Raw genomic sequence first — 16594 nt, 5'->3', positions numbered from 1 at the left:
ATACAGCAGTTTATTTTAAAGAAGGGTGCAAGAGCAGAAACTGCTTTTTCAGCCTTGTCTGTTTTTTTCGTCATATATAAATGTTACTTTTTCCTCTGAGTATTTAATCTCTCAAATTGTCAAAATATCCACCTTTTATATTTAAAACCTACTTGTTCAGGGGAAACATGTTTGGCCCATCCTGTATATACAGTACATTGTGTGCCTGTGTGTGTATAATAATAATAATAATACACTGCATATGCGTGTGTATGTGTCTTTATAGTCTTATACAGTGATCCCTCACTTATCGCTGTTAATGGGGACCAAAACTGACCGTGTAAAGTGAAAAACTGCCGTATGAATGCATATGTTATCATTAGAACATTAAGGAATAGTTTGAAACGTTTAAATTAGGGCTGTCAAAATTATCGCGTTAACGGGCGGTAATTAATTTTTTAAATTAATCACGTTAAAATATTTGACGCAAATAACGCACATACCCCACTCAAACAGATTAAAATGACAGCACAGGGTCATTTGCAATTTTTTGGGAGTTTTTTCGCCCTCTGCTGGCGCTTGGGTGCGACTGACTTTATGACCATGAGAATTGTGTAATTATTGACATCAACAATGGTGACCTACTAGTTTATCTTTTGATTGAAAATTTTACAAATTTTATTAAAACGAAAACATTAAGAGGGGTTTTAATATAAAATTTCTATAGTACTAACATTTATGTTTTAAGAACTACATGTCTTTCTATTCATGGATCGCGTTAACAGAATGTTAATGTTAATGCCATCTTGTTGATTTATTGTTATAATAAACAAATACAGTACTTATGTACATTATGTTGAATGTATAGTGGGGAGAACAAGTATTTGATACACTGCCAATGGGAAAACCCATTGGCAGTGTATCAAATACTTGTTCTCCCCACTGTATATCCGTCTTGTGTCTTAGCTTTCCATTCCAACAATAATTTACAGAAAGGTATGGCATATTTTAGAGATGGTTTAAATTGGGATTAATTACGATTAATTTTTAAGCTGTGATTAACTCGATTAAAAATTTTAATCGTTTGACAGCCCTATTTTAAATGAAATATTAATAATAATAAATACATGCTGTACATTCACTCTCACTCATATGATACGTGTGTAAACCGTACATACATACGCAGATATAAATGTTTTTAGAACTTTTATGTAATGTTTTTTGAAAACTGACGGCGCAAAATTTGAGCCGCGAAGTAGCGAGACAAATATAGCTCTTAAAAAAAAATCTTGTCGTTTGATGCACATCTAACTTGTAGTTGGATCAAAACATGGACTTATAAAAGCAATTTGCAGCAGTAAATATACATTTGTTGCTTTGTTTGTGCAAAGTTTACGACAAGTTATGTATATATATTTGCTGCAAATACAAAATTTTGGCTAGAACTACACACACTAGACATTTTTTGTACAACTACAACCACACAATTGGAGAGACGGCGAGAACCAAAAGTGGTATTTGCCATGTGGCAAAAAGGATTTTGCCATGTGGCATTTTTTTTTTTGCCATGTGGCATTTCTTTGCCATGTGGCAAAATTGATTTTGCTATGTGGCATTTTTTTGCCATGTGGCAAAATGTATTTATACATGTGGCATTTTTTATTGGTATGTGGCAAAATCGATTTTGCCATGTGGCATTTTTTCTTTGCCATGTGTCAAAATTAATTTTGCCATGTGGCATTTTTTTGCCATGTGGCAAAATGTATTTTGACAAGTGGCATTTTTTATTGATATGTGGCAAAACTGATGTTGGTTTGTGGCATTTTTTTTTTTTTTTTTTTCGTATGTGGCCTTTTTTGGGGGTATATGGCATTTTGCAGGCCATGCACGTCCATGCCATTGATGGCTATGCACGTCCAAATTTTCCATTCGCGCGTCCATACCATTGATGGCTGTACACGTCCAAATTTTCCATTCATTTGAAATGGCAGAAAAACGTGTGGCTGTGATTTTTGACCATACACTTACCATTACAGCGCATTGACATTCATCTGTCACCCAAGTCAGGCTATGCCATTTGCAACTTTGCACGTCAAAATTTTCCATTCATTTTGAATTGCAGACAAACGTGTGGTTGTGATTTTTGACCATACGCTTTACATGACAGCGCATCCATTTTTGCCACATACCTAAAAATAAATGCCACATGTCAAAATCAATTTTGCGACACGGCAAAAAAAATGCCACATGACAAAATCAATTTTGCCACATGGCAAAAAAAATGACCCAAGGCAAAAAACTGCCACATGGCAAAATCAATTTTGCCACATTCCAAAGAAAAAATGACACACGGTGAAAAAAATGTCACATGGCAAAATCCATTTTGCCACATGGTCAAAAAAATGCCAATGGCAAAATCAATTTTGCCACACAGCAAATAAAAATGGCAAAATCCGTTTTGCCACATGGTAAATACCACTTTTTGTTCTCGGCCCTGTTGCACAATTCTCACTACAAACACAGTCGTTGTTGCAAATATAATTAATTTTTGCTACCACAAATGATTTCTGCTCAAACAACTAATTCATTTTGCGCAATTATTTTGTCTGGTCGACAAATTTATTTTGCACAACTACAAGTTGCCAATTTCTTTCTTTATATATATATATATAAAAATATAAATAAATGGATGTAAAACCCTATAAATGCGTACGTTATCATTAGAACATTAAATAATAATTTGTAACATCTAAGATAATATAAATAACATATATAAATAGTATAAATTACCCATACTGTACATTCATTCTCTCTCACTCTCATATTATACGTGTGTGTGTGTAAGTGTATGTACATATATAAATGTAAATCAAGTGTACATGTAAGATTTTAAAAAATATATATAAACATGTTCTCCACATCTTTCCTTACAGTATATTCTTCCGTCTTGAAGAAGTCACCCCCTCGACCTCCCACACCGCAGCGTGCATATGCCCGTCCCTTTCATGCAGAAGTAGACCGCGCCCGATGAACTGGGTAAGTGCTTGACCTCTCACCTGTGCACAACAGAGAAAAAGCGAGGGAGGGGGCTAGCCAGAGGCGGCTTAATCTCAGGCAGGTGTCTGACAAGCGAGGCCGACACAGGCGGAGCTGACCCTCGCTCAGACCTCCCTTATCTGTTAATCTTCACCTCGCTGTAACAAGGCTTTGAATTAACACCTCGGCGGGGTCGAATAAAACACTCCCGCACCCGCATCAAATATTTCTACTCCCCCCCCAAAAATCCATTTTCCACATTCCATCCTCAAAACAAAGCACTTTTTTTTCCCCTCTGCAAAACTGTATTTTATGGACGTTTTGTGAGATGCACAACAGAAACAGATATCCTTGTGCATTTATGGCGCATGTCATATGAATAAAGTGAGCGGGTATGCTGCATGCTGCAAAACGGCGTCGTTAAAAGCACAAGAGCGGCGCTGCAAAATAGCCTGCGTAAAAGTTGGGCGGAGTTGTTAAAATGTAGATAGGAAAAAAATAGAAAGGGAATAAAAGGATCGTATTCTGAGAGCAGCATGATTTAGATTTCTATGTTGTTTTTTAGCAAATCAACTGATTGGTTTGGACATATTTTTAAAACAAAATTCAAACGTATTTCTTATTCAATCTACTCCCCCCTCCTCCTCCAACAGTTTAAAGACACCCTTCCCCCCTTTTCCAATATCATTATTAGTATTGAACTCATTTCTAAATTCCAAAATTGGCTCAGGAAGATCATTCGTTGCAGCTGATGGTAAAATCAATAGCTTTTGTGTTAGGGCAGCAGAGGCGGTCTCTCTGGGTGGGTTGGAGTACAGTGCAGACAAAAGGCGAGTGAAAACTGAGGGAGTGGGGCCACCTCTTGACGACATGGATACACACTCACACACATACGCCGAGACACACAGGTTTCATTTCCAGAGCCCCCGCGGACGATAAATGTGTTTAATTTGCTGACTGCGTCACATAAACAAAATTGAAGTGCTATTAGTTTCATTGTATCTGTTTATATTTCTAGCAAAAATCAATCTGCGTTAAAATAGTTCTTAAAAATGTTAACAGAGTATACCGTATTTTTTTGGACTATAAGGGAGAGACAGCGAGAACCAAAAGTGGTGTTTGCCATGTGGCAATATGGATTTTGCCATGTAGTAAAATTGATTTTGACATGTGGAAAAATGTATTTTGACATGTGGCAATTTTTTTTTGCCATGCAGCATTTTTTTTTTTTTTTTTTTTTTTTTTTTTGCCATTTGGCATGTTTTTGCTCTACAAAATAGTTATTAAAAATTTTAACAGTTCACCGTATTTTTTTGGACTATTAAGAGAGAGACAGCGAGGACTAAAAGTGGTGTTTGCCATGTGGCAAAATGCATTTTGCTATGTAGTAAAATTGATTTTGGCATGTGGCGTTTTTTTGCCATGTGGCAAAATGTATTTTGGCATGTGGCATTTTTTTTTGCCATGTGGCATATTTTTGCCCTGCGGCATTTTTTTTGCCATGTGGAAAAATTGATTTTGCCATGTGGCATTTTTTTTTGCCATGTGGCATTTTTTTTTTTTTTTTTGCCATGTGGTAAAATTGATTTTGCCATGTGGCAAAATGGATTTTGCCATGTGGCACTTTTTTTGCCATGTGGCAAAATTGATTTTGCCATGTGGCAAAATGGATTTAGCCACGTGGCATTTTTTTTGCTGTGTGGCATTTTTTTGCCATGCGGCATTTTTTTTTTTGCCAAGTGGCAAAATGAATTTTGCCATGTGGCATTTTTTTTGCCATGCGGCATTTTTTTTTTTTTTTGCCAAGTGGCAAAATGGATTTTGCCCTGTGGCCTTTTTTTGCCATGTGGCAAAATGGATTTTGCCATGTGGAATTTTTCTTTGCCATTTGGCTTTTTTTCGTTTTGCCATGTGGCATAATGGATTTTGCAATGTGGCTTTTTTTTTGCCATATGGCATTTTTTTTGCCACGTGGCATTTTTTTTGCCATGTGCCATTTTTTTGCCATGTGGCAAAAAGAATATTGCCATGTGGCATTTTTTTTGCCATGTAGCAAAATCGATTTTGCCATGTGGCATTTTTTTTGCAATAAGGCAAAGAGGATTTCGCCATGTGGCATTTTTTTGCCATTTGGCAAAATGAATTTTGACATGTGGCATTTTTTGAGGGGTATGTGGCAAAATGGATTTTGGTTTGTGGCATTTTTGGGGTGATATATGGCATTTTTTGGGACTTTATGACAGTTTGGCAGGCCATGCATGTCCACGCCATTGACGACTATGCACTTCCAAATTTTCCATTCATTTTAAATGGCAGAAAAACATGTCTGGCTGTGATTTTTGAGTATGCACTTTACATTAGAGCGCATTGACATTGAACTTGCACCCAAGTAGGGCTATGCCATTGACAGCTACGCACGTCCAAATTTTCCATTCATTCTAAATGGCAGAAAAACATGGTAGCTGTGATTTTTGAAAATACACTTTTTATAAGAGCGCACTGACATTTTGCCACATGGGGAAAAAAATGCCACGGAACAAAATCCATTTTGCCACATGACAAAAACATTTTGCCACATGGCAAAATCCATTTTGCCACATGGCATAAAAATGCCAGATGGCAAAATCCATTTTGGCACATTGCAAAAAAATGCCACATGGCAAATACCACTTTTGGTTCCCGGCCCTGCTGGAAGGGGCACGTAAAATTGTGCTTTCCATGACATGATTTTTTGTTGGAGCATTTTTCTGCCATAGTAAAGTAACTAATATTATTCATGGTATAGTTTAGTTGTCATTAGTAATTTAGTTTAAACTCTTGGTGGGACTTAATTAAAAATATGCTCTAATTGATTTGTGTGCTTATAATTTATGAATCTTGATTAATCAAATTTTCATCGCACGACACTGTCACAAAAATATTGTAAAGTATTTCTTGTCTATGACAAGCAATCTGATGGTGTTTGTGTATTTTTTTTTAAGGCGAATAGATGAATTTTTGTTTGCGCTTTAATGCAATATTCTACTGTACAGTGATCCCTCGTTTTTTCTGGTTATCAGGACCCTCGGAGCTTATTTACATGAAATTTGTTGTTGTTGTAAAATATAATTTTAAAATGTGTATGGATATGTATCCATTTATATATGGTTTTTAAGCACTGTCATAATTATATCTTAATTAAATATCGCTTAATATTTTGAATTAAAATACTGTTTTTTTGTTGCTGTTTTTTTTTTCTTTTTCTTTTAATTAAGAAAAATCCGCGATGACTGAGGGCGTGAAGTTTGAAGCACGAATTAGATTTAAAAAATATAATAGTAATAACCCTATATTGCTAAATGTATCAAATTTGATACAATCAATTTCTGGACCTCATTGCCGTCAAAAACCTTGTTTAAAACCTTATTGTGTTCAATCTCACTTGCATGTTATGCTTAATTCTTAAGTGTGTTTAATGCTGCAGTTGACCTCAACCGGAGTGTAATAAACATCTAGAGTCACTGATTGTGCACCTTCTAGTCCGAAAATACGGTTCTAAAATTTTTTTTTCCATGCGCAGTGACGGAATGAGGACAACGTATCCCAATGAGAGTCAAATCAATCAAGTCCTTTTAATCACCACTCTGCTTTCATAGTGTGGCACTCGTGATGGAAGCCTATGTAGGGGTGATCCCCTAAGACCCCACTTCGACACACAAACGCGTGCGAGCACACTCTGACAATTTTCATTTCTCAATTACATTATCTTATTAACCAATCAATTGCCGGCCTTATCAATAATTAATGTCCCTCCAAGTATTACAGCGTAGATTAGATGGAATGCCAGTCTCTCGTCTTCCCTCTTTGATACTTTAAACTGGGCTCTGCACTTTAATGAGTACTTTAATTTATACGTTTATTTTTATTCATCAACTCAATACTGCTTGGCAGTTTAAGGAATTCATTTTAGCGTGTGAAATATGCTAGTGTAAGAGCAGTTTGCTTGTGCTTGAAACACCTCCGACATTGCATGTTCCAATTGTTTCATTGTGTAATATGTGTTGGTATTTAGTTTTTAGTCGTTTTTGCAGCACTTCCCACTCTAACTAAATTAATAAAGTTAATTATATGTGTAAATATTTTTTTAATTGTCAAATTTGCAACCAGGTGACAAACCCGTGGCCCGTGGGCTAAATTTGGTCCGCCACGTCATTTGTATAGTCCACGAAAATAAATCATTTGAATGGCATTTGTGTTATTTTGCTTAAATGAAATTTGAATTCCCGTAATTTCCCGAATATAACGCGCACTTTTTTCCCCCAAAATCAACTTGTAAAATCATGGTGAGCATTATACACGGGAACAGGGTTGGAGACAGAAATATATATATATATATATATATATATATATATATATATATATATTAGGGCTGTGTTTAATTATCGCGTTAACGGGCGTTAATTAATTTTTTAAATCAATCACGTTAAAGTATTTGACGCAATTAATGCAGATGTCCCGCTCAGACAGATTTAAATGACAGTAGACTGAAACGCTCACTTGTTATTTTGCCGCCCTCTGCTGGCGCTTGGGTGAATGACCATCTCTCATATTGCCTCAAACAGATTACAATGAGGCCGTTTATGGACATTAAGAGTGAAGAGAATGCCACTGGCCGCTTGGGGGCAGCGCCGTTCCATACTCATGTTATTTCTTCTAAACGTGGGAGAATTAGTAGTTGTGAGACGTTTATGCTGTATTCACAATGCAATGCAAATTGCTATTTGTGCGCCACACATATTTCGGTAAGTTTTCTTTCTTTTAGTGGCAATTATGTGTCTCTTGTTGTATTTTGGGTAAGATATGTACAGATATATGTTATACAGTAGAGGCGAGTGGACAAAGGCGTTCTTTGGACCGCGCCGTTTATTGGCAACTCCTTCACAACAAACATACAGTGGGGAGAACAAGTATTTGATACACTGCCAATGGGAAAACCCATTGGCAGTGTATCAAATACTTGTTCTCCCCACTGTAAGTATTGTTTAGTGAAAGCACAACAAAAATAATATTCCTATCTCTCCCAAAAAAAATAATTTTCACAAAAAGAAAAGCACTTCAGTCTATAGTAATGAGGCCCTATTCTGACACACAGTTAAACAACCATGCAAAATGAACTGGCATTCCATATCAAAATAGCTATGCAAAATACACGTAAAACTTAGACTTTGGTCACTCTATTTTTATTATTGTTATTTTTATTCTTCTTATTATATTAACTCTACTTTTGATTGAAAATTTTACAAATTTTATTCAAATGAAAACATGAAGCGGGGTTTTAATATAAAATTACTATACCTTGTAACTATAACATTTATCGTTTAAGAACTACAAGTCTTTCTATCCGTGGATCACTTTAACAGAAAGAATGTTAATGCCATTTGTGGATTTATTGTTACAATAAACAAATACAGTACTTATGTACAGTATGTTGTATGCATATATCCGTCGTGTGTCTTATCTTTCCATTCCAACAATAATTTACAGAAAAAAATGGCATATTTTAGAGATGGTTTGAATTGCGATTAATTGCGATCAATTACGATTAATCAATTTTTAAGCTGTAATTAACTCGATTAAAAATTTTAATCGTTTGACAGCCCTAATATATCTATATATATATAAACCAATTTTTTTTTTTTTTTTTATTGACACGGCCATGTTGTGTTGAAGAAACGTATGCGGCGATCCGTTGCCGACCGTTACGGCACGTGACGTCACCATTTTGTTTCGGTAATACTTCACTCTGATCGGTCGAATGATTTCGTCTGTGTTAAATTCTACTTTTTTTCACTCTTCATAAAGCACAGAATTTAGTTTCTTGAACTCATTTGAGTCAACGTGTATTGTAGCTCCGCAACTCGGACCGTAACAAACGTAACACATCACAGTGTCCGTCAACTACTGTATATCTGTCCCTCGGGAAACTCAAACCCAAATAACAATAGATCCTATTGTTACTGTCGTGTCGACAGCAATGAGCTCTCTCGGATTTCCGACTGACGTTCTCACTTTCATTTTACCGTATTAATCCATGGAGGAAACATTTATTAATCATTATGAAATTCTTGCTTCAGCTCCTGCTGTGTACAGATGCACCCTCCTGAGCTCTCTCCCACGAACAACTTATCTCAGCCGATAAGCGGTCAGGGTCAGCCTGAAGCACAACTCCAGTATGGCTCGAAAAAATCTGAAATCGGATGACTTGGGTGAAATAAAATCCTCCATCCAGAAATTGGAGGTCTCTTTGACTGACCTGATCCAAAGCCAGAATCAAGAAGTCGTGAAAGAGCTTCAGCTAATGCGTGCTGAAAACGAGAAACTCAAGCAGGCGGTCGAGGAGAGGGATGTTCGCATCAAAAGGCTGGAAATTTTAGTTGACGCTCTCGACCAAGGTAGACACGCAAATGATCTCATCATTTTTCGGCTCACTGCTGGGATTCGCCCTCCCGCTGCTTATTGGTGCCCTCTGGATACACCGATTCTCGGTGAGAGTGATGCGGCAATACAAACAGGCAATGGCGATTGCTCGTAACATCGGCGATGAATTGTCCCAGGTGAAGAAGGAACAAGCAGCATTTAGTGATGCCGCCGCTCAAATGGTGACGAAAATCATTACGTAGATCTGGGATCAAGAAAGGCTCGCTCGCGTGAACCGGGCTAGGGCGGATAACGACTAACCCTCCTGAGCTGATTGCAGCGGACGTGGGCCTCCATGACACCCTCGGCCATCCCTCCCTACACAAACTTGAAAATCAACCTATTCAATGAACCTACTCAAATCGACAACATGGCAAGTGCCATGGCAATCAATAACTTTTGGGAAGATAATATAAGTGAAAAAGAAAAAAAACAAAAAACAAAAAAGAAAAGCTCATGTAATGTGATGTATGCAACCCTACCATGTTAGACTGTGCGTCCTTGGCTGTAGGGGGACGGGTATTGATAAGCATATGCTTCTCCCATCTCCCTTTTTCTGTCTTCAGTCTTTTCTTTCTTCAGGCAAATCATATCACATTTTGTTACTGTCAATGATACCGATGATGATGACAATAAAAATTTCATTCATTCATTCAAACGAGCAAGTTATACAGAAGCCTTTAAAAGAAAAGTCACATCTGTTTTAAACCGACATCCCGGCCAAAAGGCCAAACTCTGCGTTTTCACCTCAGTGTTAACCCCTTGTACTGACTCCATTTTGAGAGCTGGAAAAGGCTTCGAAACACAGGTTGACTGTTTATTCAGGTCAACAATGATCAAACAGCAAGCCAAACTAGCAACGGACCCAGGCGAGGGTCCAAGGTCACCATATCACAAGTCAACAAAAGGTTCTGGAAAAAAATAGCAATGCCTACTTAAACATTCAGTCTTTTGAAGGCTCTCGCGGTGCGGGTTGTGGGCAGAAGAAGGGTGTGCTTGGGCAGTGTTTAGGATTATTGTCTGTTTGTGGATTGGACAGGAGGATTCGGGAGTTACTGTTGTCAGGGCAACGAGGGCTTGGATTTTGCCACCTCAGCGTCAAAGGGGCTCTTGAAGTCTTGTCAGTCGTGTTATCAGTTGGATACCGGGTGTTTGCCGGTGTTCCTTGTGTTGGGACAGGGCGTCCCACCATTTGTTCTTGACTATCCGGGAGAAATGATTGCGAGAGTTGGTGGTGCAGACATGGGCTAGTCAGCGTCAGTCTTGAACAATCAGTTGCTTGACGCACACGTTGGGCTTCCATGATAAGGAGGTGTCATGTATCTCTTATGACCTATTTTCTGCTTGTGTTCCTTAATCTAGGATATAAGTGTTATTTATTTTATTTTGGGGGTGTTAGAGTAATGCAAACAAATGGTAAATACAAGAAACAATACTATTCCCTGATTTATTAAATTAAGTGTGTTGGAATAATGCAAACAGTTAGACAGTGCCTACAAGAAAAGGTACTATCTCCTTCAGGATTCCATGAGAAAAAAAATGGATTTAGCAGAGGTTATAGATATTAGAGCGCTTATTACACATATATATTTTTTTTCTTTTTGTTTTTCTTTTTTTTACAAATTTGAAAAAAAAAAACAAGCTTCCATTAAGAGACGGGTCGGCAACCTAAAATGTTGAAAATGCCAAGTTGGACTAAAACACAAAAAACAAAAAAACAAAAAACAAATATGTCAGAAGCCGCAAAAAAATTAAAAGCCTTATACTGAAGGCAGTACACGTTGTATATACTGTATCTATATTAGCTATCTTAGCCTACTAATATGGCTGCAAATACATAAGGAACCTTCATGATTACCCTATTTTCTGCACTATAAGGCTCACCTAAAATCCTTCAATTTTCTCAAATGCCGAATGAGGGCCTTATATTCCAATGGGCCTTATATATGGTTCAATATTGGTTAATCATGGCATGACATTCCCTTTAGCATGGCTCCATCTAGAGGAGGCATAATGCAACCCCAACCACTTGTATTACTACTACTACTACTTCTACTACTGCGCCTTATCATGTGGTGCACCCTATATACGTATGTATACATTGCTGGCCAAAAGTATTGGCAATTCTGTCAAATAATGCTTAGTTTCTCCCAGAAAATGATTGCAATTAAAAATGCTTTGGTAGTAATATCTGCATTTATTTTCTTGCAATGAAAAAACACAGAAGACAATGAAAAAATATATATAATTTTACACAAAACTCCAAAAATGGGCCGGACAAAAGTATTGGCACCCTCAGCCTAATTCTTGGTAGCACAACCTTTAGACAAAATAACTGCGAACAACCGCTTCCGGTATCTATCAATAAGCTTCCTACAATGCTCTGCTGGAATTTTAGACCTCTCCTTTGGCCAAATGCTCCAGGTCTCTGAGATTTGAAGGGTGCCTTCTCCAAACTGCCATTTTCAGATCTCTCCACGTGTGTTCTATGGGTTTCAGGTCTGGACTCATTGCTGGCCACTTTAGAAGTCTCCAGTGCTTTCTCTCAAACCATTTTCTCGTGCTTTCTGAAGTGTGTTTTGGGTCATTGTCCTGCTGGAAGACCCCTGACCTCTGAGGGAGACTCTGCTTTTGTCACACTGGACCGTACATTATGCTGCAAAATTTGTTGGTAGTCTTCAGACTTCATAATGCCATGCACACGGTCAAGCAGTCCAGTGCCAGAGCCAACAAAGCAACCCTAAAACATCAGGGAATCTCCGCGATGTTTGACTTTGGGAACTGTTTTCTTTTCTTTGAAGGCCTTTTCTGTAAACTCTTATGTTGATCCCTTTTCCCAAAAAATCTCTACTTTTGTCTCATCTGGCCAGAGAACATTCTTCCAATTTTTTTTTTGTCTTTCTCAGTTAAGTTTTGGCAAAGTCCAGCCTGGCTTTTTTATGTCTCTGGGTCAGAAGCGGGGTCTTCCTGGGTATCCTACTGTTGAGTCCCTTTTCATTCAGACGCCAAAGGATAGTACGGGTTGACACTGTTGTACCCTCGGACTGCAGGACAGCTTGTTTGGATGTTAGTGGAGATTCTTTATCCGCCATTCTCACAATCTTTCATTGAAATCTCTCGTCAATTTTTCTTTTCAGTCCACATCTAGGGAGGTTAGCCACGGTGCCATGGGCTTTACACTTATTGATAACACTGCACACGGTAGACACGGGAACATTCAGGTCTTTGGAGATGGACTTTTCGCCTTGAGATTGCCCATGCTTCCTCAAAATGTTACTTCTCAAGTCCTCAGACAGTTCTTTGGTCTTCTTTCTTTTGTCCATGCTGAATGTGGTACACACAAGGACACAGGACAGAGGTTGAGTCAACTTTAATCCATTTTAACTGGCTGAAAGTGTAATTTAGTTATTGCCACCTCCTGTTATGTGCCACATGTAAGTGACAGGTGCTGTTAATTACACAAATTAGAGAAGCTTCACATGATTTTTCAAAGCGTGCCAATATTTTTGTCTGGCCCATTTTCGGAGTTTTGTGTAAAATGATAATCATTTAATTTTTTTCCCGTTCTCTTTTGTGTTTTTTCATTGCAAGCAAAATAAATGAAGATATTACTACCAAAGCATTTGTAATTGCAATCATTTTCTGGGAGAAATTGAGCATTATCTGACAGAACTGCAGGGGTCCCAATACCTTTGGCCAGCACTGTATATGCTATCACCCCAATGACATCTCAATGTATCCTTCCAGTTCAAACTCTTGAATGACCTTTTATTAGCCTCATTAACCGATCAATCATAGCATGTTGACCACAAATTGAAGGCCTTCACACTGCTTATTATGTAGCCGAGATCACAGTTTCTACACGTGAAGAATCTCAACCGCTTGATCGTGATTTCCTTTCCTTTCATGATTCTTTTTTTTTGTTGTTGCAGGTTCTGAAAGGTGTGTGGGAGGCTGCGTGCGGAGCTGCCCTCAGACTTGAGGTAAGAACTCCTTTGCTGCAGGGAGGGCTTGAAACATCTGTCAACACTCAGGAGGGGGAGTAGTGGGAGGCCCGCTATGCAGGCAGGGGTCTCCCCGAGCAGCGCTCGCATTGGCATGAACGCCTTGTTTATTTGCCCTGACCTCGCATTCGCCGTATGAGGTTATACACGCCCTGAGCGCTTACTGAAAGGAGCCTTTGTGCTAGCCAGCGAATGTGCGAATATTTACCGCGAGGGGGACGGAATATGAGGCGCTTCTTAACCGATTGAATTGAACTTTTATTAATGATACCGCACTTTGACAGATTATTAGTAGTTAACTTATTTAAAACATTGGCTGCCATTGACAGCGCTAGACGTCTATTCCATTTTGACTGGGAGAGGTTGCCAGCGAGTGATCACCATGCAAAATACTAAAACATGCAGTTTCAAAGTAAATTTACTGGTACTTAGCCAAAAAAAAAAAAAACTAAGAGAACGGAATGCTTGGAAAAATGTTTTAAATACCAAATACTAAGGGTGTAACGGTACATGTATTTGTATTGAACCGTTTCGGTACGTGGGGCTCTGGTTCGGAAGGGAGGCATACCGAACGAGTTTCTGACGTAATGTAACCCTTACTTTTCGTGGCTGTGATTCGATCGGGTTACAGTTTCTTTGTGTAGATTATATTTACTCCGTCTTCTCTACTATAATGAGGACCAACACGGTAGGACAGTATAACCCAGAAACTTCAACGGTGCAAGAACGCAGTGAAACGCGGGCGTTAAAGTCAATCAGCCAATGCATACCAGTCCCAGTGCGGCCGCGTGTTAGACGCGGCTCAACACAACGCACGTGAAAAGAACGGCAGAGTTTATTATTTGAAGCGACACGCGTCAATACTACTACTGGTCGCTAAGATCGGGCAGACCGGAAATCCCTCGTGTAAAAATACGGTGGATCTGGTCGATTTTCAAACTAATATGCAATCGTAACCCACTTTTTGAGTCCATCAGATCTCTTGAGTGGTAGATCAGTGCACAGTTGACTTGTCTTTGTTGATTTACTGCTGTCTTCTCTGCTATAATAATAACCAACACGGCCCCGTGTTCAATACAAAACCCTCCTACCACAACAAAACAAGTAGGAACTAATATTCACATAGAAACTAAAGTTATACAAGATAAAATATACAATATAAATGAATACTACATCACATTAGTAAAATATAAACACATAACAAAATAAATAATTGCCCATTTAAATAAAATAATTGAAATTAGCTAAAACAAATGTAATTAAATAATAATAAGAATAATACACAGATCCTGCTTACACAATTACATTTATTAATTTGTGTGTGGCGCGTTAACTTGAGAAAATCCACCAATAAAGCTTTTGAAAACCGTTCATAAGAAAAAAAAAATGATAAATTGAGGCATTTCATTTGTAAAATACATGTTAAAATCTTTGTCATTGTGATTGCTTTTCTCTTTAGCACAGGACTTCTTTTTTATTCTTTCTTTTAGAAAGAAAACTGACCAATACGCGGGGTCTGAAAGGCAAATTGTTGTTGGATTATCTTTAAATACCGGCTACTTTTTAGGCAGAATTCTAGCTTTGTATAGACTAATGTTCCTATTGTACCGAACCGAGATTTTTGTGTAACGTTTCATCCCTACCAAATACCGTATTGGCCCGAATATAAGACGGCCCTGATTATAAGACGACCCCCTCTTTTTCAAGTTTGAAAAAACTTTTTGAACACTAAATTAATTTTCATACAGAAAATATTTACAGTACATCTGAAACAAATAATTATAACAATATATTTGAGAGAAAAATCATGTTATTTTGCCTCATTCAAATCTTAATATCTGAACATTTAAATATGTAAACTAAAGTGCAATCACAATCGTAAATGAATGGCTTCTGGTTTTTGAAATGTAAATAAACCAAACTATTGTGATAAAACAACAAAATTGCAATAACTGCATTAACCATCAAAGTGAGGTCTAACTGTAACTGTAGTCTTGAAACAAATCTGAATAAGGAAAAACATTGTAATAAAATAATGCAAACTGGTTAAACTTGAGAGTAGCTGAGATCTGTCATGATAGAACATCGCTTCAATGATATCTGGCGCCATCTAGCGTCGTGAATGGGTATAATGTCTAGACCGCGAATATACCACTTTTTCAGTCTTATTTCAATGCAACAAACATCGTCTTATATTCGGGTCAATACCGTAAGTTTAGCATACCTTCTAAAATGTTTCCCTTTTCGATCCCCCTCCCAAAGACAAAATGAAAACACAAATAATACAGTGAACTAGGTTTGAGATTTTGACGGCATGATAACCTTAAGCAAAAATACCGCGGTATCACGGTATTGCAATTATAGCCCTACAATGTGTTATCTTGAGATGTGTGGGTTAAAAAAAAAAATCACCACATATTTGCAAATTGGAACACCAACATGAGTATAATGTAAATAAAATAACGAAAAATAAATAACTGAAATGTTTTAAAGAAAATTTAAATAAATTCAACTAAACCCACAGCCACAGATCAAGTTGCGCAACATTCGAACAAGAAAAAATCAAAGAACTGGATGTAAACAATATATGATCAAAATGATTGTATGGAAAACACATACAACTAATACTGTTAATATAAATTACTTGAATATTAATGAAGAGCGAGAGCAAGAGACAGAGTGCGTGTGTATGACTCGTATCATTATTTACACATGATAAACACACACACACATAATCTCTCACAACTCAGAAACTCGCCAGAGAGAATAAACACCACACTGGATTATAAAAATGTTATTCTGAACAGATGTTTACAATGAGGGAATACTTTACAAATATAAGCTAATGGAAGAGAGGGAACTAGTTCGCCGTCTTGGCATGCTAACTAGCAACGTTATCTGCCTCGTCAACAAACTTACGTTATCGTATTTGTTTACCATCGCTAGACACACGAAACACGCTGGATTGAAATCTCGTAGCTGGTGGGAAACGTTCACGACAGCGTTTACTTACATCTTGTATAAAGTGACGGATGGTCGTCACATAAATGTGAAATCATATTGGAGGTCCTGCAGTCCTTCCTTCTCTAAGCCGCAGCCTTCTGTTTCTTTTCAGGAGC

The 16594-nt window shown here is 37.7% G+C and overlaps 1 protein-coding gene across 1 annotated transcript in view; it reads left to right on the top strand.

Moving 5' to 3' along the window:
• mdfic (MyoD family inhibitor domain containing) overlaps positions 1-16594 on the top strand; it is a 434364-nt gene that overhangs the window by 266390 nt on the left and 151380 nt on the right. The window contains exons 3-4 of the mRNA XM_057855539.1: positions 2913-3015; positions 13404-13454. Coding sequence (XP_057711522.1) covers positions 2913-3015; positions 13404-13454 — 154 coding nt within the window. The remainder of the gene's footprint in view (positions 1-2912; positions 3016-13403; positions 13455-16594) is intronic.

The sequence above is a fragment of the Corythoichthys intestinalis genome, chromosome 13, assembly GCF_030265065.1.
Source record: "Corythoichthys intestinalis isolate RoL2023-P3 chromosome 13, ASM3026506v1, whole genome shotgun sequence".
Classification (NCBI taxonomy): domain Eukaryota; kingdom Metazoa; phylum Chordata; class Actinopteri; order Syngnathiformes; family Syngnathidae; genus Corythoichthys; species Corythoichthys intestinalis.
This window is presented reverse-complemented; position numbering and strand designations above follow the sequence as displayed.